Genomic DNA, 27,943 nt, shown 5'->3' on the forward strand with positions numbered 1-27,943 from the left:
TCTCTTACCTAGTATTTTCTTGCTGGATAAATTTGTTGTCTATCTGTTCTTTGACATTCAGTTCAGGTTTTTCTGGACCTCTAGCTTAAGTTTTGTTTGACAGAGGAGAATTTTTCGGTTCTTGTTTTCTTGTTTCTTGCCCTGCTTGTATAGTGCCTTTTCCCCCCACCCTTAGGAGGGTCTACTTAGGTATTATAGACCCCAGCCATGTTTTCCAGAACAAACTGGCCTCCTATCAGGGGGAAGGAGTCACCTGCGTCAGTTTTCCCTGAGGGTGAGACCCAGCAGGTTAAAAGACTTTCCTGTGAAGTGTCTGGGCTCTGTTTTTCTTATCTTGCCCAGTATGTGGCGCTTGTCTGCCTGAGGGTCCCACCAGCATAAGATGATGTGGTACCTTTAACTTTGGCAGACTCTCCCTGCTGGGGGGCGTGGTGGAGACAGAGGAGAGGTTGTAGGCTGGTTTTAATGGCTTCAAATTACCAAGCCCTGGGGTCTGAATTCCTTGAGGGAGGGATTCCTCCTGAGTTGGGCTTCACTCCTCTGCTGTGGAAGGCACAGGCTGGAAACAAGCCCTGAAAAGATTTATTTCTGCCTATGCCTGGGGTAGTTGCAGCCTGAGAAGTCCTGCCGCTTAATCCAGAGGCAGTCAGCCTTTGTAGAAACACAGCCACAAAAACCTCTGTTTCTTTTCTTTTTTTCTTTTTCCGATAGCCCAATGAGCAACCTCCGCTTTGACCAGGTTCACCTGAGCTTGGGGCCTATTTTTAGTAGTCAGAATTTGTTAATTAATGCCACAGCTGGTGTTTGGTTGAGCTCAGCCCCTGCTACTGTTAAATTCTCTTTCCTTTCCCCACTGGGAAACAGCCTGTGGGGGAGGGGCACCGGCTGCCACAGCTTGGGGAACTCACAGTTCTGGGGAGGCTCACAGCCGGTCCAGCTGGTCCAGACTAGGGTATGCTGTGCGTCCGGTCACTGGCGTGGCCTCAGGAGCTGTTCTGTACTGTTTCTGGTTATTTAGCAGTTTATCTGGAGGACGAACTAAAACGCGCACATTGCTAAACCGCCATCTTGGCCACCCTACCCTATTACTAACACCTTATAATAGTGAAGTACATTTGTTATAATTCATGAAAGAACATTCTTATATTTATACTATTCACCACAGTCATCATCCATTTCACCACAGTCATCATCCATAACAGGGCTCACTGAATTATACAGTTCCGTGTTTTATCTTCTAACTTTCCTTCTAGTAATATACATGACCCAAAACTTCTCCTTTCAACCACATTCACAAACATAATTCAGCGCTGTTAATTATACTCACAATAATGTGCTGCCATTGCCACTATCCCTTCCCAAACATTAACAATCCACCTAAATAGAAATTCTGCACAAATTAAGGATCAGTTCCCTATTCTCTACCCCCATTCTATCTTTTGGTCACCTATATTCTAGATTCTAACTCTATGAGTTTTCTTATTATGATTAGTTCATAGTAATGAGATCATAGAATATTTGTCCTTTCATGTCTGTCTTATTTCAGTCAACATAATGTCATCAAGGTTCATCCATGTTATTGCATGCATCAGGACTTCATTCCTTTTTACAGATGACTAATATTCCATTGTATATGTATACGTTTTGTTTATCCATTCTTCAGTCGAATGCTTGGATTGTTTCTATCTTTTGGCAATTATGAATAATGCTAAGAACACTGGTGTGCCCATTCCTTCTACTTTTATATGGCTCTTGTTACCTTTATTGATAATATCGGGAGCTCCTTAAGGATTTGGTCTATTTTCCATTCATCTTTATAAGCCCTAGGCCTAGCATTAGTAAATAAATAAGTGGAGAAGATGAAGTGCCATTGAGGGAAGAGAGAGAAGAGACAGGATACCCACTGGTCAGGTGGGGGCCCCGCAGTACCTTTTCCAAATGTACTTCCCCATATACCACACCACAACTTTCATGGTGCCAGGGCTGCAGCTGTGGGCCAATCATTCCCAGGGCCCACTGTGTGTGATTCTGCGGGCATCACAGAACCTATACTAATGACAACTTTACAGCTAACACCGAAAGAGTGCTCACTATGTACCGAGTACTGTATAAGTGCACATTTTAAATCACTTTATCTTCACAATATCCTTTTGACAGAGTATTAATATTAGTCCTATTTTATAGATGAGAAAACTGGAGCCCAGTTTAATAGAAAATAAATGGAGGAGGTGGGAATTCAACCCAGGCAATCTGGCTTTTAGAATTGCTTTTAAGCATTGTAATCTGCCTTTCAGTCTGTGAGGCAAGGAAGATGGGATTATATGGATTGTTTTCCTTTGGTTAGGGCATCCCCTTAGCACTGGGAGTAAAGTCAATCCACCCAAACCACACAGCTGATGCCTGATGGGGGAAAGGTATAATTTGAATGTTGGAGGGGTAATCACATTGTCTGGGCACTTGTGAGGATTATGTTCACATGGATCTGAAGACCTACATTAAGAACTACAAAGCCCCCAACAAGTCTTATATTTTGCCAGCTAGAGACCTTCCAGAGCAGCTTGTAAAACTCTGCTATTCATTCAGGAAAGCAGTCCCTTCTGGGTATTTCTCCAGTTCCCTCTCTTCTTAAGACCCTTGGGCATGAGTCTTGAAGGTTCTCACTCTCCAACTTTTCCTTGCTCAACCAATTTCATTCTACTCATCTGTGTCACAGATCTCCTGCATCCCAGCCTACCTTTGTAGGTCAGCCAGCTAGAGACAATAGCCTGTGAGCTAGTACAATCCTAGGGCAGGAAGGCAAAGGATGGAGGTTAGCATACAGACTGATGCCTGGGCCTGTAGGGATAGAGCCGCCTCCCAGAGGGCCTGTCTCTGGTTTACGTCTTAGTCATTCTTTCCTTCCCTGTGCCATACCCTGCATGCTTTGAAAGGTCACCTACTCCATCCTTGATCTTGAATAAGGCACTTCCCCTCTGGGCGCAAGCTTCCTCATTTAAAAAAAAAAATGGGTTGATAAATTGTCATTTGTTGAAGCTGGTGATAGGTACATAGGATCTCATTATACTATTTTATCTATATTCATATTGGCTTAATAATTTCCATAATAAAACATTTTTAAAAGACTTGATTGAATTAATTCAATGGATTTTAACCTTAAAAAAAAAAAGCAAACAAAAAAACCCAAAACCTTTTTTTTAAAGAACACTTTCTCCAACCAAAATTTTGCAGGAAGCCTGATATGTAAATGAAATAAAAATAGATCTACTCTTGAAGTGAAGCCAGTTCCCCATTGCTCTCCTATCGCTTTCAGCCCCACACAAGGCACAGGGCTCAGGGAACAAAGTTTAATGAAAATCACAGGACCAGACTAAGGATTTTTCTAGTATTTTTGCCTTCATCCAGCTAAATTGACTTTGTGCTGGCCATTAGCCTATGTACCCTGTCCCATAAACAGTGAGACTGGGCCATCAGTCATCTCAGCAATCTTTGGAGAACTTATTTGAAGGGTTGCTGAAACATGGGTTGCTGTGAGAAATGCATTTCAATGTCTGTCTCTGCTGAGTGTTTATTAATAATCTTGCTAATCTTCACTCTTGTTCCCGGATCTAGCCAACGCCTGTCAGATGCCCTTGGGAACATTTTAAATTCTCACTTATTTCTTGGAGCCAGATACTTCCTTCTGCCTGGATTCCTCTCTAATACATATATTCATGAATATTTTACATTTAATCTCCCTGATCACATTGCTGTGTGATGGTCATGGCGTATTGGCTGTTTCCCAGAGAAGACCTACAGCAAGCCCACAGAAAATGCTTGAGTCTGTGGGTGTAGTGCCAGAGATCTTTGTGCTTGCCATAACATGGCCTTCCATCATGGTCAGTGACAGGGAGAGATGCTGGATGGTGTGGTTTCACCCAGGGACCAAATGCTACCAGGAACTCCTCCAGGCCAAATGTTTGTCCCTGGAACCAAAGTTGCTTAACAGCTTCTCTATCCCCAGCCCAGGTTATCCCCAGCCCAGGTGCCATCCTTCCTGCATAGTCTGCCTCCAGTGTTACCCAGATACCTGATTACCTCCCGACTTCTCCAGAGAAGAAACTGACGAATTCATCTGCATTGAATGAAGTTAGCCCCAAGTACCTGGGAGTTTTGTGTTTTTAAAGTCAGTTACATGGAGAGGACAGTGAGGACCTAACACTTAAGAGATGGAAGGGGTGGAGGGTTAGGGAAGAGAAGCCTAATGAGAAAGTCATACATTTAGAAGTCACCAATATAAAAATGTTAATCCAAACAGTAGGAAACATCAAGATTTCCCAAAGAGAGATTAGAGGGCTGAGGGCAGGACCTTACAGAGGGGGAAAAGGGCCAGGAGATGAGATAGAAATGATGGTCAAAGAGGTAAGAGATCACCCAGGGGAACACATGTTTTGAAAGTTAAGGGAGGAACCTATTTCTGAATGGGGGTATTATGTGTAACATGAAAAATGCTATAGAAAAAGCCAAGGAATATGACTGAGGAAATTAGAAATATGCCAGTGCTTCCCTGGTCTGGCCCCAACAGGCAAATTTATGGAATTTACCTTTTGAGAAACCTTCTCTCAGGTCACACTGGGAAGGAGCCCAGGGGGGCTGTCAGGTAGCACCAGGGAGATGCCCACAGAGGCTGGGAGGCTTTTTTAGACATATAAGGACAGAGGTTGGGGAGGTTTTGGAAGGGATGGCGAGGCTAGGTTAGGATCCTGGCAGCACAAGGCCCAGCCCAATGCAGGGAGGTGAGTGAGGAGGAAAGTGAGGAAGATTGAGAAGGTTGCAGTCCCTGGACAATGCACAGAGTTACATGCTTTTCTACTTGTCTTCTGGGGTGTCATCCCCATGTTCGGTACTCTGGGCAGCAGAGGACTAACTGGCCACCAGCTTACTTTTCTTCTCATCTACTATATGCTGCCAACCTTTCAGGTTTTCCCAGGAGACCCACTTTAGGATTCATCTGTGTAATGGGGAAGTCCTCATTAGAACTCTTTCTTGTCTAGTGGTTGCAGCCTTGAAGTTTGGCCTGGCTTGGCCACTCAGTTCTCTAGATCCCATACCAGGGGCTGTCCAATGCTAGAGGAGCCAGAGAGGGAGAAGGCCTGGCTCAGGGAACACCTTCTCTAACCTCAGTCCCAACTTAAATCAATGGAACCTAGAAAGACTTTTCCAAAGGAGTATACAGGAAGGATGCTGAGGAGCAGGACAACTGGTATGGACTTCAGGTTGGAAGAGATCCTGTGGGTTTAAAGAATCACGGTGGACCTTCTGGAGGAGACTAGACTACAGAGGACTTTGAAGGACAGATACTCATTGGTTATAAGTAGGGCTGAGAGCCTTGGCTCTTCTATGTGGCTCAGAGTTTTTCTCCCATTGTGAACAGGTCTGCCCTTCCCATCCTGGATCTCCTACCTGCTACCAGGGGCAAATGCCTCCAGAAGCCCAGAGGGCTGATGGGAAGGTCCCCTTCAGGGCTGACAGCAACCTCTGGTTTCACTTCCTAGCAACTTTCTGCCTCTCTGCTTTCTCCCCACAGGACCCAGCCGCCACCTCCATCTCAGACGGAGACTGTGACGCCCGGGAGGGTGAGTCAGTAGCCATGAATTACAAACCATCCCCGCTCCAAGTGAAGCTGGGTGAGTGTGTCCAGGGGGTGAGAGAGAAGTGGGAAATAGACAAGGCACCCTGGGCTGGGTCTGCAATGAGACCTGGAATTTCTCATCCTAAACCCTTTGGGACGGAGTACCTCTAGAAACCTAAAAGCCCAAAAAGAGGGTGATGTTTGGGTTTCTGGACATAGACAGGGTACAGTTGGTCATGGGGAGCCCCAGGTTTAGGCCTATCTGTGTCAGGGCCTCTCCTAGAGCTGTGCTAACTGGAGAGGTATCATACCCATCTGCTTGGGTCCAAAAGCCTTCCCACCAAGACATCCATCAAAGGGATGACAGTGGGAGGGAGATGGGAAAGTCCGCAGCACACCACATAGGTAGGAGATGCACACACATATCAAACCTCCCTCACCCCCACCCCACCCCACCTCCAAGACTGGGGACAGCAAGGCCAGAAAGCGAGGTTGTCTTAGGCTCTTCACCCCTTGATGTCCAACTGTCTCTCTCCTGCAGCTTCCATTCAGCCCTTTCTCTTCTGTGACTTAGCTCTTTCACCTTGGCACTAGAATACAATTAGACACACCCATCCCCACTCCACAGCCTCATAGCTACAGAACCTCAAACATTATCTTCTGTAGTCTGTTGGGGGTAGGGGTCACAAAGTGACTGACTGGCCCCAGTGCCAATATCCTAGGTGGTAGGTGGGGTGAGAACAGTGTAGACTTGGTAAAGCTGAAACACAGAATGCAACCATTCATCCTGGCTCTTGAGGTTGGCTAGTTCCCATAATGGGTGGTTTGGAGATAGTTGTCACTGTTTGCCCTTTCCCTGAAGACTTCTGTTCCAGGGAAGTTGACACACCCCACCATCACCCCACCCTAAAGGCCAGACCCTCTTCCCAAAGAGAGAAGATCTATAGTTCCTCCTGCAGGATGTTGGCTCATCAGGGAAGCAAAGGCTTTTTGCCTTAGGGGGACTGGAAAGGACTGGGCAAGGCTGGGAAGCTACCACTCTGTCCCCAGGGCCATGACCCTGACTAGGGAGTCGTGTTTAGACTCTTATGGGCAAGACATGTATGGACACATGACAATATCAGTCTGTTCTAAATCAATAATTCACTTCTAAGTTATTGAGTTTACTTCATTAGCTTAATTAGATTTAGAGTAAGGCAGAATTATTAGTAGAAAGATGAGTCAATTGCAGCAGGGAGAAATGATGCCACGTAAGCCATTCGTGAGCTGTGCCCTCCCAACCCATCCCCAACCTGGGCTGGAAGTGGAGAGGCAGAGCAGTTTAGGATAGGGCCTGTAAGTCAGGAACAGATGTGGCGGCCATCTGGAAGGGGCAGATCCACAGAGGATACAAAGCCAGGGAAACCACCCATTATGGGAACCAGCCAACCTCAAGAGCCAGGATGAATGGTCGCATTCTGTATTTCAGCTCTACCAAGTCTACACCGTTCTCACCCCACCTACCACCTAGGGTATTGGCACTGGGGCCAGCCAGTCACTTTGTTACCCCTATCCCCAATAGACCACAGAAGATAATGTTTGAGGTTCTGTGGCTATGAGGCTGTGGAGTGGGGATGGGTGTGTTTAATTGTATTCTAGTGCCAAGGTGAAGGAGCTAAGACACAGACCATAGCCAGCCTCAAGCTGCTGAAAGGTAAGGGTGGAAGGTGGGAGGTACCACAAATTACCCAACTCAGGCTAGATGATCCCAAAACTCAAGTCACCAAGCCACTAACACTGCCAGGTACCTTATTTCCTTCCTGAAAGGCAAAGAGGGCAGTTATAGTTCTCTACAGGAGCCTGAAACTCTAAGAGGCAACTCTGAGGCCAAGAAGGCTCCAAAGATTCCTGGGAGACCTGCATGGATAAAAGCAAGGAGCCCAGGGCGGGCCACAGTGGCTCAGCAGGCAAGAATGCTTGCGTGCCGTGCCAGAGGACCCGGGTTCGATTCCCGGTGCCTGCCCATGTAAAAAAAAAAAAAAGCAAGGAGCCCAGAGAGAGGGCTTAGAAGTTCCATCAAATGCTGGATCAGGCTGACAGGATGCTGCCTTAGAGGAGGGTTGTCAGTTGCTATGTCTGAGGGATAGAAAGGAATGAGGGTCCCAAACCTTAGAAACAGCCCCAAACTCCATCCCAACCTCAGCCTATTTGGAACAGATCTCTGGGCCTATTTGGGTCCCATTTGGGGGGACCTTCCCTTAGTTTCTTAGAAAACCCAAACTCCCCTTTTGAGAGTCACCTTCCCCTTAGGGGTTTATCTCCTGTCCACTCTGAAGTCAGTTTACACTGCAGCCTGCTCCTTTGCGGTCACCCTATGTTCCTACAGCTACTGTTCTCACTTCACCCTATACTGAACAACGGAACACTGCTCTTCTCTCTTCAGGGCCCAAAGTTCCACTGATCCAATAAATAAATAAACAGACATTTATTAAAAATTTAGTTTCATGAAGAGAAATTACAACACAATTCATTCAGAAAAGAATTTATCATTAAAACTATCATCACTATCCTTCAAAACTCCTCTACCATCCTTGCTACCCTCTTGTTCATCTTTCTCCTAAGGCTCCAGCTGCCCACCAGACACTGGACCTCCTTCTCCCTCCCAGGAGCCCTTTCCCATGTCTTCTAAACCTTCTCCTCCTTCCATACCCCTACCCCACCCACCACCCCTGCTGCAGCTGCCAGGACTCCTTTTCACAGAGTCCTGTTCTTTATTCAGCTTTTTCCAGATCATATCCAGGGAGCTCCTCAAAGTGTTTTTCTAAACAAAAGCGGAATTTTTTCATCTTCCTAGGTCATCAGATTCAAACTGCAGCCAGTTTTTTTATTACTTCTTAATTTAATAATGCAAGTAATTTTACTGCACCCCAGCTTGTCACATACTCCCTCCCCAGAGATAATCATTCCAAACTTGTAAAGTTTTTCTTGTTTTATTTTGTATTCTAACAAAAGTGGTATCATACTGTACACATTTTCTGAAACTTTTTTTCACTTAATATCTCTGAGTCTTCTCCAATGTCAGTGTATAGAGAATCACTTCATTCATTTAAATGGCTGTATAGTAACCCACACTTTGGTTTGACTGGTTTGTTCTTTGCATTTTTTTTTGCACTATTTCAAACAATTGCAGCAAGTGGGGGTTTTTTGCATCATGGTTTTGTTTTGTTTTTTAACTCTTCCTATTGTATTACCACCAAAGTTTCTCAAGAAAATTCACCTTATCCCAGTTGCACTGGGGAAAAAGAAAGCCACCACAGGGAACTTTAAGGCAAATTGCACCCTCTAGAGGTTTGGGGTGATCATGACCACTGAGCGTCCTGGGAAAAAAAAGGCTGAAGGAGTGAGATGAGCAGTGACAAAGAAAGGTCAGAAACAGGCAGATGAGAGTCTGGGAGATAAGAGACCCGGAGACACAGGGGTAAAAGGAAATTCCAAAGTTACTCACAGTAGCTGGAAAGGTCCTTCCCATCCTTCCTCCCTAGAGCTTGTGGTTATTTTATGAGAGAGTGTTCCCCTAGAAGCCCTCTTCCACCCAAAGGCCCTTTTCCTAAATCTGGGCTTTACTTGAGATGAGTAGGAAAGCATGGATGGGCCTCCTCCAGAGCCTGGACAGCCACTGTGGGAACAGATGTAGGGAGAGGAGGCCGCTGTCCCTAAAACTTCTCCTGCAAGATCTTCCCACACACACTCTCAGTGCTACACCTGGAAGGTTCTGGAGCCTAGGGGTACTCAGAGGCTGGCAGAGGAGTGAGAAGCATCACTCAGGTAACCTGGCTATAGGGGAACTCCAGCGACCTACTCCCTATTCTGCCCCTCCTACTTTACGACCATCAGTAGTTCCTTTTTTGCCTTATACATTAATCCCAAACTCCTCTGTCTGGCATTCAAAGCTTTCATACTCTGAGCTTGTAATCAGAGGGAGCCGTTAGTCCCTTAGTACATGACCTGATACATGACTGGCGACACAAGATGTTTGTTGAACAAGTAAGTGGCTGAATAAAAGGATCTTACTTTTCCAAGCTGACCATCCTTTCCCTCCATCACATCCAGATCCACACTTCTTATACTCACTTCTAAATGCATTTTTGTATACACTATCCCTCCTTCCTAGGATGACCGCCTCTCTCCAGCTCATGGTATCACCTGAAGGAAGCTGTCCCTGACTGCTCCATCCCTCTATGATTGTTTCTCCCTCTCCAGCTTTCCCTGGCATCAAATACACACTAACCCCTCACATGGGAGTTGCAGCTCCTAGAAGGCAGAAGTCTACCTCCTCCTTTTGTCCCTGCCATCTGCTTCAGGATGTGCAAGGCTAAGTACTATCTCCACAGGGCAGCAGGGTCCTGAAATTAGGGTCCCAGCCTCAGTCCCTAGAGAAGCGAGGAGCTTCACTGTGAATGCTCAGACCAGGCTGCCATGAGCAGTAAGGGATGGAGCAGTCAGGGACAGCTTCCTTCAGGTGATACCATGAGCTGGAGAGAGGCGGGCATCCTAGGAAGGAGGGATAGTGTATACAAAAATGCATTTAGAAGTGAGTATAAGAAGTGTGGATCTGGATGTGATGGAGGGAAAGGATGGTCAGCTTGGAAAAGTAAGGTGGCACTGGAGGCAGCACACAGCTTCCTTCCCATGTTCCCCTGCAGAGAAGCAGCGGGAGCTGGCCCGGAAAGGCTCCCTGAAGAACGGCAGCATGGGTAGCCCCGTCAACCAGCAGCCCAAGAAGAACAATGTGATGGCCCGGACGAGGTAAAGGCCTCCTCTGCCCCACCTGAACTCTGCCAGCCAGCACCTATCTCTGCTGGTCCAGAGCTTCCCCCTCTTTCATCCCTCCTCAACCCCACTTCCTCTTCAAGAGGACAAAGCCTCAACTGGATCTGAGGTGGGGAGGGAGGGAGGAAAGTCATCGGGGGGTGGGGGTCCAACCCAGTCTCCTGCCAGGCTTATGTGCTCCAGCTGCAAATCAAACTCCCAAATTTCTCCTTCTAGGCTGGTTGTTCCCAATAAAGGCTACTCCTCACTTGACCAGAGCCCAGACGAGAAGCCACTGGTAGCCCTTGACACGGACAGGTATGTACAGGGGCCTGGGGGCCACCGGGCAAGCCACAGGAATCTGTATGAACACAATGGGCTGGACAGGCCACACCTGCTGTTTTGTCAGAAGCGGAGTGTTCCTCAGACAGCCAGGAACTGTACAAGGGTGAATCCTTTAAGGAATGGCATTTTTAACCTGAGGATGAGGCAAGAAAGGGGAAAGGGAGCTGACCCGGTCTGCTGCTGTTGTGGGAGAGCTGAACCAAGGGCTGTCCCTAGAATGGCCCTGATATTGCCTTTGAACAGCAGGATGCCATGTTAAATGCCTCGCCTCCTCTGAGAGGAGCCCTACTGCTGGGAACGCACCTGGCTAGACCTGGACTTTGGGAGAATCCAACAATGCAGGGCCATAGAGCCTAGAAAAAATAAAGGAAGAATGGAGGTGGAGGGAGTAACATCTCTAAGGGGGTTAACCCCCCCCTCCAAGGAGGTGAATGGTGGCAATTTATTCAGTAGGGTGGGATAGGGAACCTAGTTTTAGAATTGCATTTGCACAGCAAGCACATTTTTTATTTAGATCTTGCTGTTATGGGGTGGGATGGGGTACTGATGATGGAGGGTAGGGTGGGGGCAGTTTTTTACTTCATTTTCTTGAATGACTTCCTCTCTGCCCTCCTTCCTCCACGGCCAGCGATGATGACTTTGACATGTCCAGATATTCCTCCTCTGGCTACTCCTCCGCTGAGGTGAGGCCCCACTCTTTCCCGCCCTGGGACACACCCGAGAAAGACCCCACCTCTGTAAAGGAGAAATAGGCAGAGATGGGCGGAGTCCCGCGTAGAGGGCGGGGCCTAAGATGAGGCGGGACCCGCAGGAGGGTAGAGTCAGGAAGAAGGGAAAGGCCGGAGAAAGCTCAGGGACTTGAGATGGAAGCGGAGCTCTTACAAAGGATGGAGCGTAAAATACAGGGACACGGTACGGGTCTGGCCTGAGCTCGGGACAGGGCCCAAATACTAGCAGGACTGAGGTGAGAAGGTGCCTTTAGAAAGGGGTGGGGTATGAATTGGGGCGGGGATATGCCTGTGAGAAAGTGAAGACAGAGCTGCGAATCCCGGGTTCCCGAGAGACCTATGCCTGCCGGGACGGGGCTGCCCTGTGGCTGCCCTCGGTCGAGGTCCGGATCGGCTGGGATGGTAACCTAGTCCACGGGTGGGCCTCCGGGCCGCCGCGCGCCTGACCCCCCTCCCCTTTGCCTACAGCAGATCAACCAAGATTTGAACATCCAGCTGCTGAAGGACGGCTACCGGTTAGACGAGATCCCCGACGATGAGGACCTGGACCTCATCCCCCCTAAGTCCGTGAACCCCACCTGCATGTGCTGCCAGGCCACGTCCTCCACCGCCTGCCACATTCAGTAGCCGGCGGGGCTCCCGCGGCCGCTCGGCGCGGGGCCGATGCGGGCCAGGCTGGGCGGGGCAGGGGCAGACCCCTGCCCACCTGGTCCGCCAGCCCCGGGTTCCGCGCCCCCTGCAGCCGCCAACCTCGTAACAGTCATTGCTTCCTCCTATGGTAGGACGTGTACCTCTGTGTGTTCATGGAGCCGGAGAAACCAAAACTGGGTCCTTCTCCACCCCGGGGGCTGAGGAGGGGCGTGGGCTGTTAAGTTACTTGGAGAACATCGCCTAACACCCTGCCCTCCCTGCCCTCAAGGCTGCAGTCCGGTAGAGGGGAAGAGGAGGGACTGGACGACAAAGTAACCAACAGTAATGAGTGGGGGGAGGAATCATAAAGCCAGAGGCCTGACCCCACCCTAGGGAAACCATGAAACTCCCAGCCCCAGCCAGACAATGAAAGGGGCTGGGAGGGAGGAAGGCCCAGGGCGGTGGGGACTGGTCGGCTTCTCAGAGCTCCTCCACACACCCCCTACCTGCCTATGTTCCTATTTGCGTTTTCTCCTCATCTCCAGATGGGAAGCCCGGCAAAGCTGCCCAGCAGGGTATTGCCCCCCACCTCAACCCCCAATCCACTAGATCAATGCCTTCTTCCTCCTCTTTGCTCCATTCACCCCCTTCCTTGCTCCCTGGGTTGGGGGTTGGGGGTGAGGGGAGGGTGAACCTTGGAGACAGGCCAGGGTTTGAGGAAGTATGATCTGTCCTCACTCACCCATAATCAGTGCATCTTTCTGACTCCTTCCCCGGCCCCACTCTCTCCCTCTCTCTCTATCTCTTATCTATCTATCTATCTATCTATCTATCTATCTATCTATCTATCTATCTATCTATCTATCTATCATCTATCTATCTATATCTATCTCCTGGTCATTAATCTCTTTCTTAGACAGGAAGTAGGGGATAAGGCTAGCCTCACGTGCCCCCTTCCCATCTGACCCTGTCCCAAAGTTTCAGAAGCTGGTTCCTAGTAATAATCTTCAAGAAAGTTTAGGAGGATTCGTGGGGCTGAGTGGCTGCCTATTTGTGGTAGGGAGAGCCTGGCGGAATGTGTGTGTGCATACGTCTGTCAGGATGTGGGTCTGTGTCTCTGTGTTGGACCAGGTATCTGTAGCTGTATGTGTCTGTTTCTGTCATGGATGTGAGTGTCCCGTTGGGGGAGCATCTCTGGGGTCTGTTAACAGTGTGAGAGGCTGCTTAGCAGTTAAATGGACTGAGATCCCTGGACTGAGAGGCAGAAGCCTGAGTTCTGGTCCTAGCTCTGACCCTCCTTATGATCTTCAACAAGCCACTTGCTTTCTCTGGGCTTCAGTTTCCTCAACTATAAAATGAGCAGCAGCTACATTTTTCAAGTCTCTTCATACCTAAAATAATTTTTTTTGTAGGAATTTCTGTGGAAGTGTGGAAAGAGGTCGATATGTGTCTTTGGTACACCTAGAGGATCCTTGAGTTTGTGTCTCTGTGTTGAAAGGGAAGGGGGCAGTTCCTATGAAGACCTGCATATGTCTGAGTACATGTGGATCTGTTTGGGCATGTGTGTGTATGAATGTGAATATGTGGAGTTGGGGTCTGTCTGTTGTGTGTGCAGCATGCGGGGTCCCTGCGAATCAGAATGTGTGTATTGCCGCTTTTACGCTGTGGCTCTCTTGTTGAGGTGGGGGTGGGGGCAAGAAAGCTGTGGCTGAAAAAGAAGAGGGAGGAGGTGACCAGGGCCCACCCCCTCACACACACCCCCATCCCGGGCTGGGCAATTCAGACCTATCTCCATGTAAAGACAAATGAAAGTGCCTATGCCCATAAACTCCATATCCCAGGGCAAGGTGTATACCCCCATTCCTCCATGTTGCTGGTGTATCCACTCTTGTGCATACCACTCACAGGGTGCAAGCATGCAATGGACACACCTACAGCCCCCTCTCTAGATGCCTGTCCTGGGTGGAAGGAGTTGGAAGGGGGAGTAGTGAGAGGAGGGAGTGAGGCTGCTGGTTTAGGAAGGGCAGCATCTCTCCCTGCCCCATACCCAACAGCTGCCAACTAGATAGTGTTGGGGTGTAGCTCTCTACTCCCCACTCCCCCTACCTACCCTTACCTCTTCGAGTACAGAGACTCTAGTTAGTTGATGAGCAACGTCAAAGGGAGGCAAGAATAGAGAAGGCAACTGCAGGGCCTGTAAGGCCATACTGACCCCCATCTAAGCCCACATCCCCAACCTGGTCAAAATCTTCACCCCTGTTGTCTGGGCTCCAAAGCCCGGTTTCCTACTCCTATCACCCCGGGCTCCTTGACTCACCCTTCTAGAACATGGATATCTCCTTTTTTTTTTTTTAGCAGAGCCTCTACCTGGGCTCAGTTAGACTGCTGCTTTTGTTGCTGACTTGCTGTGTGACTGTGGCCAGTTGCTCAACCTCTCTGGCCCTGAGAAACTGGGGAAAAGCTCCCTCCCCACAGGGAATACCTAGATCCCTGACAGGCAAGATCTTTGGACTGGGGCATTGTATGCATGGCAGGAAGATATAAGAAACTGGCAGAAGATAGCTTCGAGGTCTAATGCGTGGTTCCCTCCTTCCCTGTCTGGGGGATTGGAGGGGAAGAGTTAAGGCCTGAGCTTGCTGTCCTGCCACCCTTCCCCCTTGTAGATACTGCCTTAACACTCCCTCAACTGTGGCTGCCACACAGCCAGTTTTCTCCGTGCTCACTAATTTATTTCCAGGAAGGTGTGTGGAAGACATGAGCCGTGTATAATATTTTTTTTTTTAACATTTCCATTGCAGTATTGCCCATCATCCTTGGTTGTGTATTGTGTAACACAAATAATAATATTAAAAGCATCAAACAAAACAGCCTCAGCTACCTCCCTGGGGTGTGGGCAAGGGGCAGGTGGGCTGGGAAGGGGAGGAACTGATCCTTTGAGCGCACATTTCACTTTATCTCCATCCACGGTTCCCAAGCCAAGGTCTAGGTCACTCACCTGGCCCCTCAACCTATTTTCTCTTTAATAAAGTGAGAAGCTTGGCCTACAAGGTCTCCAGGGGCCCTCTGAGCTCTTGGAAATTGGGCTTTTTTGATGGGCTTGAGGCAGGAAGTGGCCGGGGGGTAGGAAGGGAATTGGGCCTCCTCACCTCCCTGAGGTTGGGGTTGAGCCAGGTGATATCATAATGGGCAGTGCCCATCCTGGCGGGAGGCCAGGTGAGGTGGGAGCAGGGAGACTGTAGGGAAGGGAAGGTGAGGGATCTCCCATAGGAGGGGGTCACAGCAGCCAGGGGCACCCCTCAGGCTGGAGGTGTGGGCTGCCTAGGGGAGGGAGTAGTGACTGATGTCCAGCAGGAGCTCTTGGTAGGTAAAGCCCACCACGGCATCCCCTAGGCACCACCATGTTCCTCTTCTCTCGTAAGACCAAGACCCCCATCAGCACCTACAATGACTCCTACAGGGCTCCTACCTCTATCAAGGAGGTCTATAAGGACCCGCCTCTGTGGGCCTGGGAGGCCAACAAGTTTGTGACGCCGGTAAGTGGAGGTTGGAAGGGCAGGGGTGGGGAAGGCCAGAGTGTATGGCCATGAGTGTCTGGATGATTGGTGGTGTGTGGGTTTTCAATAGATGTTTGTTATTTTTAGTTTTGTAAGCGTGTGTGTGTTCCATTCATTTGCCTAAGCGTGGAATTTACGACAATAAAATAGCACAAGATCCTGCCCTCATGGAGTGATGTCAGGGTGAGAGGTGGGGAAAGACAGATATGCAAGATTTTTATAAATTCCCCAGAATGCTGTTAAGAAAATAAACAGGGCAATGGAAACAGAAATAACCAAGGAAAGCTACCTGTAAGGGAAATCAGAATCCTCTCAAGCTGACATTGAGCTAAGACTGAAAAGATGAGAACTAGCCACGTGAAGAGCTAAAATGGCGTTCCAGGCAGTGTGATCAGAAAGTGCAAAGGCCCTGAGGCAGAAGTCCATCTACCATGATATGTGTCTCTGGGATATGCCAGAAAATGTCTGCTAAGCCTGATTTTATGCATGTGTGTTGTCTGTGCTTGAAGATCTATGACCAAGTTGAACTGTGCAACTTTCACAAAAGGGAGAAGGGATCTATGAGTAACATTGACTCTGCCTAAGAGAATTAATTTGTGTGTATCATCCAACAAAATTTTGCTGGGTACCTACACATGCCAGGTACAATGCAGGCACCCATGATACAAAAATAAAGGGCTAGACCTTGACTTCAAAGAGCTCTGAGCCAACAAGTAAACAAGGTAGGACTGCTCAGTGCAGAACATGCACCAGCTGAGTCGTGCTAGTTCAAGACCCAGAAAGGGAGATTCCTGGGACATGATGAGCAGGTTTACCTAGTGATCCAGGGAGAGGAAGCAAAAGAAAGTTCTGAGATAAGGCAGCCTGGGCACAAAGTCCCACCAAGAATTGAGAACTGCTGGAGCTCTGTTATGAGAGTAGAGTCTGCAGACCACGAAGGGCCTCTCGGGCTGTGCTGAGGAGCACGGACACGATGCTCTAGGGTTTTTTTTATCCTGTGAATGTTATTGGCTGGATTGTGGGTTAGGCCACTCTGACCAACAGTGGCAGGGGATTGAAGAGATGTGGATGAGGGCAGGGAGCCTACAGAGGTGATAAAGGGTGAGGGAGGAGGATTTCAGTGGGAGACGAGGAGAGACTGTGGCAATGAAAAAGGAAATTTGTTTAATAGGAGAGAAACTTAATACATTTTTTCTAACTACAAAATGAATATGTGTACAATGCAGAAAGTAAGGATAATTCAGAGAAGCACAAAGGAAGACGACCCATAATCACACTAACCAAAATAACAACTATTAATATATTACTACATGACCTTTTAGGAAGTAAATATTTTTTGCAAAAACCATGTCAGATTACATTCATATTTTGAATCCTGTACTTTTTACATAGCCATATATATCAGATAGAGTTTCCTGTGTTAAAAATACTCTATAATGTGATTTTAATGGCTGCATGGTATCCCACCTTTTGAATGTACCATAATGTATTTAAGTAATCTCATGTAGATTATTTATAAAATTTTGCTAGTATAATCATTCTTGCACATATATCTTTGTACACATCTTTGACTGTTCCCTTAGGTAAGCCACATTTTTTTTTTGAACTTTTGATATACATCTAAAATTGCTGTAATAGATTGTAAAAATTTATACCCCAACCAGCAAAATATGAGAATGCCTGCTTTTCCAAACCCAACAGGAGAGAATTTTAAGTAGTAGATCAATAGATTTTGGCCACTATCTGGATACAAAGAAGGGAGAGTTGAGTCCTGGGTTTTGGCCCTGGCAACTGGAGGAATGGTAGTGTTGCCAATTGAGATTTGTTATAGCAGATTAGAGTGAAATTTTTATTTCATTTTGGGACAGAAATATTCTGTGAACATCTAGGAACAGGTGTCTGGTGGGTAGTTGAATACACTTGTCTGAAGCAAAGGAAAGAGATCTGAGGTACAGATACGTTTTGGACATCAACATATAGGTGGTGGCTGATGCCATAGCAGTGGATGGGATTGCCAAGGAAGAGTGAGAAAATGACTGGGGAGTATCAGAATTTAAAATGTAAGGGGTAGGTAAAAGAAGAAAAAACAAAAACAAAACGAACAAAAATGTAAGGGGTAGATAATGGAAACAGACCTCTAAAAGGAGGCAGAGAAATATGGCCAAAGAGAGAGGAGGAAAACCAAAGAGAAATCAATAAAGACAGCATTCTTAGACAAAGTCAGTGGTGTTCAATACTGCATACTAAAAGGGATCTCTTGGACTCAGTAACCCTCAGTAAACTGGCCAGAATAGCTTCAGTGAGTGAAGAGGACTGAAAGCCAGATAGTAGTAGAATTAAGAAGGAAGGGCAACTGCTTCTGTCAGTCTGGTCTAGAACTCTGAAGTGCTCTCCTGCTTCAAAACGACTATATTCTGCATAAAAATCTGGTTTTGTTTTCTTTTGGATTCTCATGGAGGTGAGTATTCTTATACGACAAGATTGTCCTGAGGATCAAGGCCAATATCAGCTAGAGTTTAAATTTCAAACTGAACCAGAAAGGAGCTAACATAGTTCCAGGTCCATTGTGATTCCTTGGTTCCCTACCACTCCTCACCACCCACATCTGCCCCCTCCCACCCCCCATGCACAGCGAGACAATGCCTATCTTATCTGTAGAAAGCAATCCTGGGTCTAGGTTTCTAGGTATCCTTTGGATTAAAGTCAGCCAGTTACGAGTTCATAATAAGAGATAGAAGGGAAACAAACCACCATAAGAGAAAAGTCAGCAGAAACTACAAAGGACAGATTTAAACCCTCAAGGATATTAGGTATTGGAATTGATAAAGAATACAAAATAATGATGACACTAAAAAGTAAAATAAAATGTGAAATCATCAAAATAAGCAAGCAACAAGAGATGATAAAAAACGGCAAATATGAAAAACTGGATAGAAATTTTAGAAATGAAAAATATATTTCTTAAAACCAAAACTTCAGTGAACAGATAAATGGCAGAATTGACTCAGCTGAAGAGTGTCAGTAAAATGAAAGACAGATTGAAAAAAATTTCCCGGAATGCAGCACAGATAAACAAATAGATGGAAAATATGAAAGAAACATTAAGCTATATGAAAGACAGAATAAGAATATCTAAAATACATCTAATTGGAGTCCCAAAAGGAAAGAATAAAAAGGAGACAAGAAATTATTTGAAGACAAAAAGCCTCAGAACGTTCCAAATCTGATGAAAGAAATGAATCCAGAGATACAGAACAAAAGACATTCCATATTTAGATACTTCACAGTAAAATTGCAGAGCACCAGCTTAAGAAATTATCTTAAAAGCAGGCAGAGAGAAAATATTTTTTTAATTTAATTTAATTTTTTTTAAATACAAAAAACACAAAGCAAATGCAAACATTCCTATTTTGATTATTCCATTCTACATATATAATCAGTAATTCACAATATCATCACATAGTTGCATATTTATCATCATAATCATTTCTTGGAACATTTGCATCTATTTAGAAAAAGAAATAAATGAAAACAGAAAGCAAATTTATACATACCATAACCCTTACTTCTCCCTTTCATTGATCACTAGCATTTCAAACTAAATTTATTTTAACATTTGGTCCCCCTATTATTTATTTTTATTCCATATGTTCTACTCATCTGTTGACAAGGTAGATAAAGGGAGCATCAGAAACAAGGTTTTCACAATCACACAGTCACATTGTGAAAGCTGTATCATTACACAATCGTCATCAAGAAACATGGCTACTGGAACACAACTCTACATTTTCAGGCAGTTCCCTCCAGCCTCTCCATTACATCTTGACTAAGGAGGGGATATCTACTTAATGTGTAAGAATAACCTCCAGGATAAACTCTTGACTCTGTTTGGAGTCTCTCAGCCATTGATACTTTGTCTCATTTCACTCTTCCCTCTTTTGGTCCAGAAGGTTTTCTCAATTCCTTGATGCTGGGTCTCAGCTCATTCTGGGATTTCTGTCCCATGTTGCCAGGAAGATCCACACCCCTGGGAGTCATGTCCCACGTAGACAGGGGGAGGGTGGTGAGTTTGCTTGCTTTGTTGGCTGGAGAGAGAGGTCACATCTGAGCAACAAAAGAGGTTCTCTTGGGGGTGACTCTTAGGCCTAATTTTAAGTAGGCTTGTCCTATCCCCTGTAGGGTTAAGTTTCATATGAACAAACCCCAAGACTGGGGGCTCAGCCACACTGCTTGTGAGGATATCAAGAATTCAACTTGGAGAAGTTGAGTTTTCCCCCTTTCTCACCATTCCCTGAAGGGGACTTTGCAAATACTTTTCCACTCACTGATCAAATTACTCTGGGATTCATCAGGGAATCACCTGGACAAACCAACAAAATCTCATGTCCTACCCAAAGTTCCATGTACTTAAGGTGTTCAACCAACTATCTACATAAATTATATTAGGATATGCACTAGTCAAAGTATAGATTTGTACCAAATAAACGTTTTTTGCTTTAGTCTCACACATAAGTTGAAATTTTAAAATATTAATTACCATCTATTTTCAGCACACTGCAGTAATGACATTCTTTTGTTCTTCCTCATGCAAAAACATTTTTTAAATTTGCACATTTAGTCACTATCATTATACACTCCAGGCATTCCTAGATTATACCATCTCAATCTTTATCGTCTGTCTTTCTTTGTGATTTCATTTATGCCCCAGCCCTCCTCCCTCTATCATTCTCATATGCAGCTTCATTCAGTGTTTTAACATAATTGTATTACAGTTAGGTAATATTGTGCTGTCCATTTCTGAGTTTTTATATTCAGTCCTGTTGCACAATCTATATCCCTTCAGCTCCAATTACCCAATATCTTACCCTATTTCTATCTCCTGATGGTCTCTGTTACCAAGGAAATATTCCAAGTTTATTCACTAATGTTAGTTCATATCAGTGAGACCATAGAGTATTTGTCCTTTTGTTTCTGGCTAATCACATTCAGCGTAATGTCCTTAAGGTCTATTCATGTTGTTACATACTTCATAACTTTATTCTGTCTTACGGCTGCGTAATATTCCATCTTATGTAAATGCCACAATTTGTTTAGCCAACCATCTGTTGATGGACATTTTGGCTGCTTCCATCCCTTGGCAATTGTAAATAATGTCGCTATAAACATTGGTGTATAAATGTCCATTTGTGTCCTTGCCCTCATGTCCTTTGAGTAGAAACAGCATATAGATGGGTCCTGTTTTTTAATCCATTCTGCCAAACTATGTCTTTTGATTGGAGAATTTAATCCATTAACATTCAGTGTTATTACTTCATGGGTAGTACTTTCTTCTACTATTTTGCCTTCTGGATTTTATATGTCATATCTAATTTTCTTTCTTTTTACCTTTACTCATAGTCTTCCTTTCTACACTCTTCTCTACACCCCTCTCTTCTGTCTTCGTATCTGTCTCTAGTGCTCTCTTTAGTATTTCTTGTAGAGCTGGTCTCTTGGTCACAAATTCTCTCAGTGACTTTTTGTCTGAAAATGTTTTAATTTCTCCCTCAATTTTGAAGGACAATTTTTCTGGATATAGAATTCTTGGTTGGCAGTTTTTCTCTTTTAATAATTTAAATATATCATCCCACTGTCTTCTTGCCTCCATGGTTTCTGCTGAGAGATCTGCGCCTAGTCTTATTGGGCTTCCCTAGTATGTGATGGATTGCTTTTCTCTTGCTGCTTTCAAGATTCTCTCTTTCTCTTTGACCTCTGACATTCTGATTAGTAAATGTCTTGGAGTATGTCTATTTGGATCTATTCTCTTTGGGGTACGCTGCACTTCTTGGATCTTTCATAAGAGTAATTTTAAGTCTTTCATAAGAGTTGGGAATTTTTTGGTGATAATTTCCTCCATTAGTTTTTCCCCTCCTTTTCCCTTCTCTTCTCCTTCTGGGATACCCACAACATGTATATTCGTTTACTTCATATTGTCTTTCAATTCCCTGAGTCCCTGCTCATATTTTTCCATTCTTTTCCCTATATTTTCTTGCCGGATTTCAGATGTTCCATCCTCCAGTTCACTAATCCTATGTTCTATCTCTTGAAATCTATCATTATGGGTTTCCATTGTTTTTTTCATCTCTTCTACCTTGCCTTTCATACCCATAAGTTCTGTGATTTGTTTTTTCAGACTTTCAGTTTCTTCTTTTTGTTCATTCCTTGCCTTCTTTATATCCTCCCTCAATTCATTGATTTGGTTTTTGATGAGGTTTTCCATGTCTGCTCGTATATTCTGAATTAATTGTTTCAGCTCCTGTATGTCATTTGAATTATTGGTTTGTTCCTTTGACTGGGCGATGTCTTCAATTTTCGTAGTGTGATCTGTTATTTTTTGCTGGCATCTAGGCATTTAATTACCTTAATTAGTTTATTCTGGAGATGGCTTTCACTTCTTTTACCTAGGGTTTTCTTGCTGGATGAATTTGTTGTCTATCTGTTCTTTGACATTCCATCCAGCTTTATCTGGACCTTAAGTTTTGTCTAACAGAGGAGAATTTTTCAGTTCTTGTTTTCTTGTTTCTTGCCCTGCTTGTATGGTGCCTCCCCCCCGCCTTAGGAATGTCTACTTAGATATTATAGACCCCAGCCAGATTTTCCCAGACCAAACTGGCCTCCTATCAGGAGGAAAGAGTCACCTGCATTGGTTTTCCCTGAGGGTGAGACCCAGCAGGTTGAAAGACTTTCCTGTGAAGTCTCCGGGCTCTGTTTTTCTTACCCTACCCAGTATGTGGCACTTGTCTGCCTGTGGGTCCCATCAGTATAAGGTGATGCAGTACCTTTAACTTTGGCGGACTCTCCCTGCTGGGGGCATGGTGAAGACAGAGGAGAGGTTGTAGGCTGGTTTTTTTGGTTTTTTTTTTTTATTAACGGAAAGAAAAGAAAAAAAAAAGAAATTAACACAACATTTAGAAATCATACCATTCTACATATGCACTCAGTAATTCTTAACATCATCACATAGATGCATGATCATTGTTTCTTAGTACATTTGCATCGGTTTAGAGGAACTAGCAACACAACAGAAAAAGATATAAAATGTTAATATAGAGAAAAGAAATAAAAGTAGTAATAATAGTAAAACAAAACAAAACAAAACAAACAAACAAACAAACAAAAAAAACAAACAAAAAACCCTATAGTTCAGATGCAGCTTCATTCAGTGTTTTAACATGATTACTTTACAATTAGGTATTACTGTGCTGTCCATTTTTGAGTTTTTGTATCTAGTCCTGTTGCACAGTCTGTATCCCTTCAGCTTCAATTACCCATTGTCTTACCCTGTTTCTAACTCCTGCTGGACTGTGTTACCAATGACATATTTCAAGTTTATTCTCGAATGTCCGTTCACATCAGTGGGACCATACAGTATTCGTCCTTTAGTTTTTGGCTGGACTCACTCAGCATAATATTCTCTAGGTCCATCCATGTTATTACATGCTTCATAAGTTTTTTTTTTTAAATTCCCTTTTTTTCTTTTTATTAATTAAAAAAAATAAACTAACACAACATTTAGAAATCATTCCATTCTACATATGCAATCAGTAATTCTTAATATCATCACATAGATGTATGATCATCATTTCTTAGTACATATGCATCGATTTAGAAAAAGAAATAGCAAGACAACAGAAAAAGAAATAAAATGATAATATAGAGAAAAAATAAAAATAAAAATAAAAAATACAAAAATATATAAGAAAAAAATAAAAAAAAACTATAGCTCAGATGCAGCTTCATCAGTGTTTTAACATAATTACATTACAATTAGGTAGTATTGTGCTGTCCATTTGCAATCAGTAATTCTTAACATCATCACATAGATGCATGATCATCGTTTCTTAGTACATTTGCATCGGTTTAGAAGAACTAGCAATATAACCGAAAAAGATATAGAATGTTAATATAGAGAAAAAAAATAAAAGTAATAATAGTAAGAACAAAACAAAACAAAACAAAACAAAAACCTATAGCTCGGATGCAGCTTCATTCAGTGTTTTAACATGATTACTTTACAATTAGGTATTACTGTGCTGTCCATTTTTGAGTTTTTGTATCTAGTCCTGTTGCACAGTCTGTATCCCTTCAGCTTCAATTACCCATTGTCTTACCCTGTTTCTAACTCCTGCTGGACTGTGTTACCAATGACATATTTCAAGTTTATTCTCGAATGTCCGTTCACATCAGTGGGACCATACAGTATTCGTCCTTTAGTTTTTGGCTGGACTCACTCAGCATAATATTCTCTAGGTCCATCCATGTTATTACATGCTTCATAAGTTTTTTTTTTTAAATTCCCTTTTTTTCTTTTTATTAATTAAAAAAAATAAACTAACACAACATTTAGAAATCATTCCATTCTACATATGCAATCAGTAATTCTTAATATCATCACATAGATGTATGATCATCATTTCTTAGTACATATGCATCGATTTAGAAAAAGAAATAGCAAGACAACAGAAAAAGAAATAAAATGATAATATAGAGAAAAAATAAAAATAAAAATAAAAAATACAGAAATATATAAGAAAAAAATAAAAAAAAACTATAGCTCAGATGCAGCTTCATCAGTGTTTTAACATAATTACATTACAATTAGGTAGTATTGTGCTGTCCATTTGCAATCAGTAATTCTTAACATCATCACATAGATGCATGATCATCGTTTCTTAGTACATTTGCATCGGTTTAGAAGAACTAGCAATATAACCGAAAAAGATATAGAATGTTAATATAGAGAAAAAAAATAAAAGTAATAATAGTAAGAACAAAACAAAACAAAACAAAACAAAAACCTATAGCTCGGATGCAGCTTCATTCAGTGTTTTAACATGATTACTTTACAATTAGGTATTATTGTGCTGTCCATTTTTGAGTTTTTGTATCTAGTCCTATTGTACAGTCTGTATCCCATCAACTCCAATTACCCATTATCTTACCCTGTTTCTAACTCCTGCTGAACTCTGTTACCAATGACATATTCCAAGTTTATTCTCGAGTGTCGATTCACATCATTGGGACCGTACAGTATTTGTCTTTTAGTTTTTGGCTAGACTCACTCAGCATAATGTTCTCTAGGTCCATCCATGTTATTACATGCTTCATAAGTTTATCCTGTCTTAAAGCTGCATAATATTCCATCGTATGTATATAACACAGTTTGTTTAGCCATTCTTCTGTTGATGGACATTTTGGCTGTTTCCATCTCTTTGCAATTGTAAATAATGCTGCTATAAACATAGGTGTGCAAATGTCCGTTTGTGTCTTTGCCCTTAAGTCCTTTGAGTAGATACCTAGCAATGGTATTGCTGGGTCATATGGCAATTCTATATTCAGCTTTTTGAGGAACCGCCAAACTGCCTTCCACAGTGGTTGCACCATTTGACATTCCCACCAACAGTAGAGAAGTGTGCCTCTTTCTCCGCATCCTCTCCAGCACTTGTCATTTTCTGTTTTGTTGATAATGGCCATTCTGGTGGGTGTGAGATGATATCTCATTGTGGTTTTGATTTGCATTTCTCTAATGGCCAGGGACATTGAGCATCTCTTCATGTGCCTCTTGGCCATCCGTATTTCCTCTTCTGGTAGGTGTCTGTTCAAGTCTTTTTCCCATTTTGTAATTGGGTTGGCTGTCTTTTTGTTGTTGAGTTGAACAATCTCTTTATAAATTCTGGATACTAGGCCTTTATCTGATATATCATTTCCAAATATTATCTCCCATTGTGTAGGCTGTCTTTCTACTTTCTTGATGAAGTTCTTTGATGCACAAAAGTGTTTAATTTTGAGGAGCTCCCATTTCTTTCTTTCTTTCTTCAGTGCTCTTGCTTTAGGTTTAAGGTCCATAAAACCGCCTCCAGTTGTAAGATTCATAAGATATCTCCCTACATTTTCCTCTAACTGTTTTATGGTCTTAGACCTAATGTTTAGATCTTTGATCCATTTTGAGTTAACTTTTGTATAAGGTGTGAGATACGGATCTTCTTTCATTCTTTTACATATGGATATCCAGTTCTCTAGGCACCATTTATTGAAGAGACTGTTCAGTCCCAGGTGAGTTGGCTTGACTGCCTTATCAAAGATCAAATGTCCATAGATGAGAGGGTCTATATCTGAGCACTCTATTCGATTCCATTGGTCGATATATCTATCTTTATGCCACTACCATGCTGTTTTGACCACTGTGGCTTCATAATATGCCTTAAAGTCCGGCATCGCGAGACCTCCAGCTTCGTTTTTTTTCCTCAAGATGTTTTTAGCAATTCGGGGCAACCTGCCCTTCCAGATAAATTTGCTTATTGGTTTTCTAATTCTGAAAAATGAGTTGTTGGGATTTTGATTGGTATTGCATTGAATCTGTAGATCAGTTTAGGTAGGATTGACATCTTAATTATATTTAGTCTTCCAATCCATGAACACGGTATGCCCTTCCATCTATTTAGGTCTTCTGTGATTTCTTTTAGGAGTTTTTTGTAGTTTTCTTTATATAGGTTTTTTTGTCTCTTTGGTTAAATTTATTCCTAGGTATTTTATTCTTTTAGTTGCGATTGTAAATGGGATTCGTTTCTTGATTTCCCCCTCAGCTTGTTCATTACTAGTGTATAGAAAAGCTACAGATTTTTGAGTGTTGATCTTGTAACCTGCTACTTTGCTGTACTCATTTATTAGCTCTAGTAGTTTTGTTGTGGATTTTTCCGTTTTTCGATGTATAGTATCATATCGTCTGCAAACAGTGATAGTTTTACTTCTGCCTTTCCAATTTTGATGCCTTGAATTTCTTTTTCTTGTCTAATTGCTTTGGCTAGAACTTCCAACACAATGTTGAATAATAGTGGTGATAGTGGACATCCTTGTCTTGTTCCTGATCTTAGGGGGAAAGTTTTCAATTTTTCCCCATTGAGGATGATATTAGCTGTGGGTTTTTCATATATTCCCTCTATCATTTTAAGGAAGTTCCCTTGTATTCCTATCTTTTGAAGTGTTTTCAACAGGAAAGGATGTTGAGTCTTGTCAAATGCCTTCTCTGCATCAATTGAGATGATCATGTGATTTTTCTGCTTTGATTTGTTGATGTGGTGTATTACATTAATTGATTTTCTTATGTTAAACCATCCTTGCATAGCTGGGATGAATCCTACTTGGTCATGATGTATAATTCTTTTAATGTGTTGTTGGATACGATTTGCTAGAATTTTATTGAGGATTTTTGCATCTATATTCATTAGAGAGATTGGTCTGTAGTTTTCTTTTTTTGTAATATCTTTGCCTGGTTTTGGTATGAGGGTGATGTTGGCTTCATAGAATGAATTAGGTAGTTTTCCCTCCACTTCGATTATTTTGAAGAGTTTGAGGAGAGTTGGTACTAATTCTTTCTGGAATGTTTGATAGAATTCACATGTGAAGCCGTCTGGTCCTGGACTTTTCTTTTTAGGGAGCTTTTGAATGACTAATTCAATCTCTTTACTTGTGATTGGTTTGTTGAGGTCATCTATTTCTTCTTGAGTCAAAGTTGGTTGTTCATGTCTTTCCAGGAACCCGCCCAATTCATCTAAATTGTTGTATTTATTAGCGTAAAGTTGTTCATAGTATCCTGTTATTACCTCCTTTATTTCTGTGAGGTCAGTGGTTATGTCTCCTCTTCCATTTCTGATCTTATTTATTTGCGTCCTCTCTCTTCTTCTTTTTGTCAATCTTGCTAAGGGCCCATCAATCTTATTGATTTTCTCATAGAACCAACTTCTGGTCTTATTGATTTTCTCTATTGTTTTCATGTTTTCAATTTCATTTATTTCTGCTCTAATCTTTGTTATTTCTTTCCTTTTGCTTGCTTTGGGGTTAGTTTGCTGTTCTTTCTCCAGTTCTTCCAAGTGGACAGTTAATTCCTGCATTTTTGCCTTTTCTTCTTTTCTGATAAAGGCATTTAGGGCAATAAATTTCCCTCTTAGCACTGCCTTTGCTGCGTCCCATAAGTTTTGATATGTTGTGTTTTCATTTTCATTTGCCTCTAGGTATTTACTAATTTCACTTGCAATTTCTTCTTTGACCCACTTGTTGTTTAAGAGTGTGTTGTTGAGCCTCCACATATTTGTGAATTTTCTGGCACTTCGCCTATTATTGATTTCCAACTTCATTCCTTTATGATCCGAGAAAGTGTTGTGTATGATTTCAATCTTTTTAAATTTGTTGAGACTTGCTTTGTGACCCAGCATATGGTCTATCTTTGAGAATGATCCATGAGCACTTGAAAAAAAGGT

General features: G+C 43.3%; 2 protein-coding genes across 12 annotated transcripts in view; both read left to right on the forward strand.

Moving 5' to 3' along the window:
• Positions 1–15,255, forward strand: part of FAM219A (family with sequence similarity 219 member A) — a 66,123-nt gene extending 50,868 nt beyond the window's left edge. The window contains exons 2-6 of one of the 4 annotated variants that reach the window (XM_077147884.1): positions 5,564–5,663; positions 10,291–10,393; positions 10,634–10,714; positions 11,370–11,424; positions 11,941–15,255. In XM_077147884.1, the coding sequence (XP_077003999.1) occupies positions 5,564–5,663; positions 10,291–10,393; positions 10,634–10,714; positions 11,370–11,424; positions 11,941–12,096 (495 nt within the window). In that variant the 3' untranslated portion in view covers positions 12,097–15,255. Of the gene's footprint in view, positions 1–5,563; positions 5,664–10,290; positions 10,394–10,633; positions 10,715–11,369; positions 11,425–11,937 lie in introns of all 4 variants that reach the window. The other 3 variants (XM_077147886.1, XM_077147883.1, XM_077147885.1) reach the window with 3 other exon arrangements.
• Positions 15,256–15,294: 39 nt separating this feature from the next.
• Positions 15,295–27,943, forward strand: part of SPMIP6 (sperm microtubule inner protein 6) — a 28,552-nt gene continuing 15,903 nt past the window's right edge. For 2 of the 8 annotated variants that reach the window (XR_013170353.1, XM_077147889.1), the window contains exon 1: positions 15,325–15,632. Coding sequence is in view for 3 of the 8 variants with exons in the window: in XM_077147889.1 (XP_077004004.1) it covers positions 15,498–15,632 (135 nt within the window). In the remaining 5 variants the exon portion in view is untranslated. Of the gene's footprint in view, positions 15,633–27,943 lie in introns of all 8 variants that reach the window. The other 6 variants (XM_077147893.1, XM_077147894.1, XM_077147892.1 and 3 more) reach the window with 6 other exon arrangements.

Source organism: Tamandua tetradactyla, chromosome 2 (genome assembly GCF_023851605.1).
Source record: "Tamandua tetradactyla isolate mTamTet1 chromosome 2, mTamTet1.pri, whole genome shotgun sequence".
NCBI classification, from domain to species: Eukaryota; Metazoa; Chordata; class Mammalia; order Pilosa; family Myrmecophagidae; genus Tamandua; species Tamandua tetradactyla.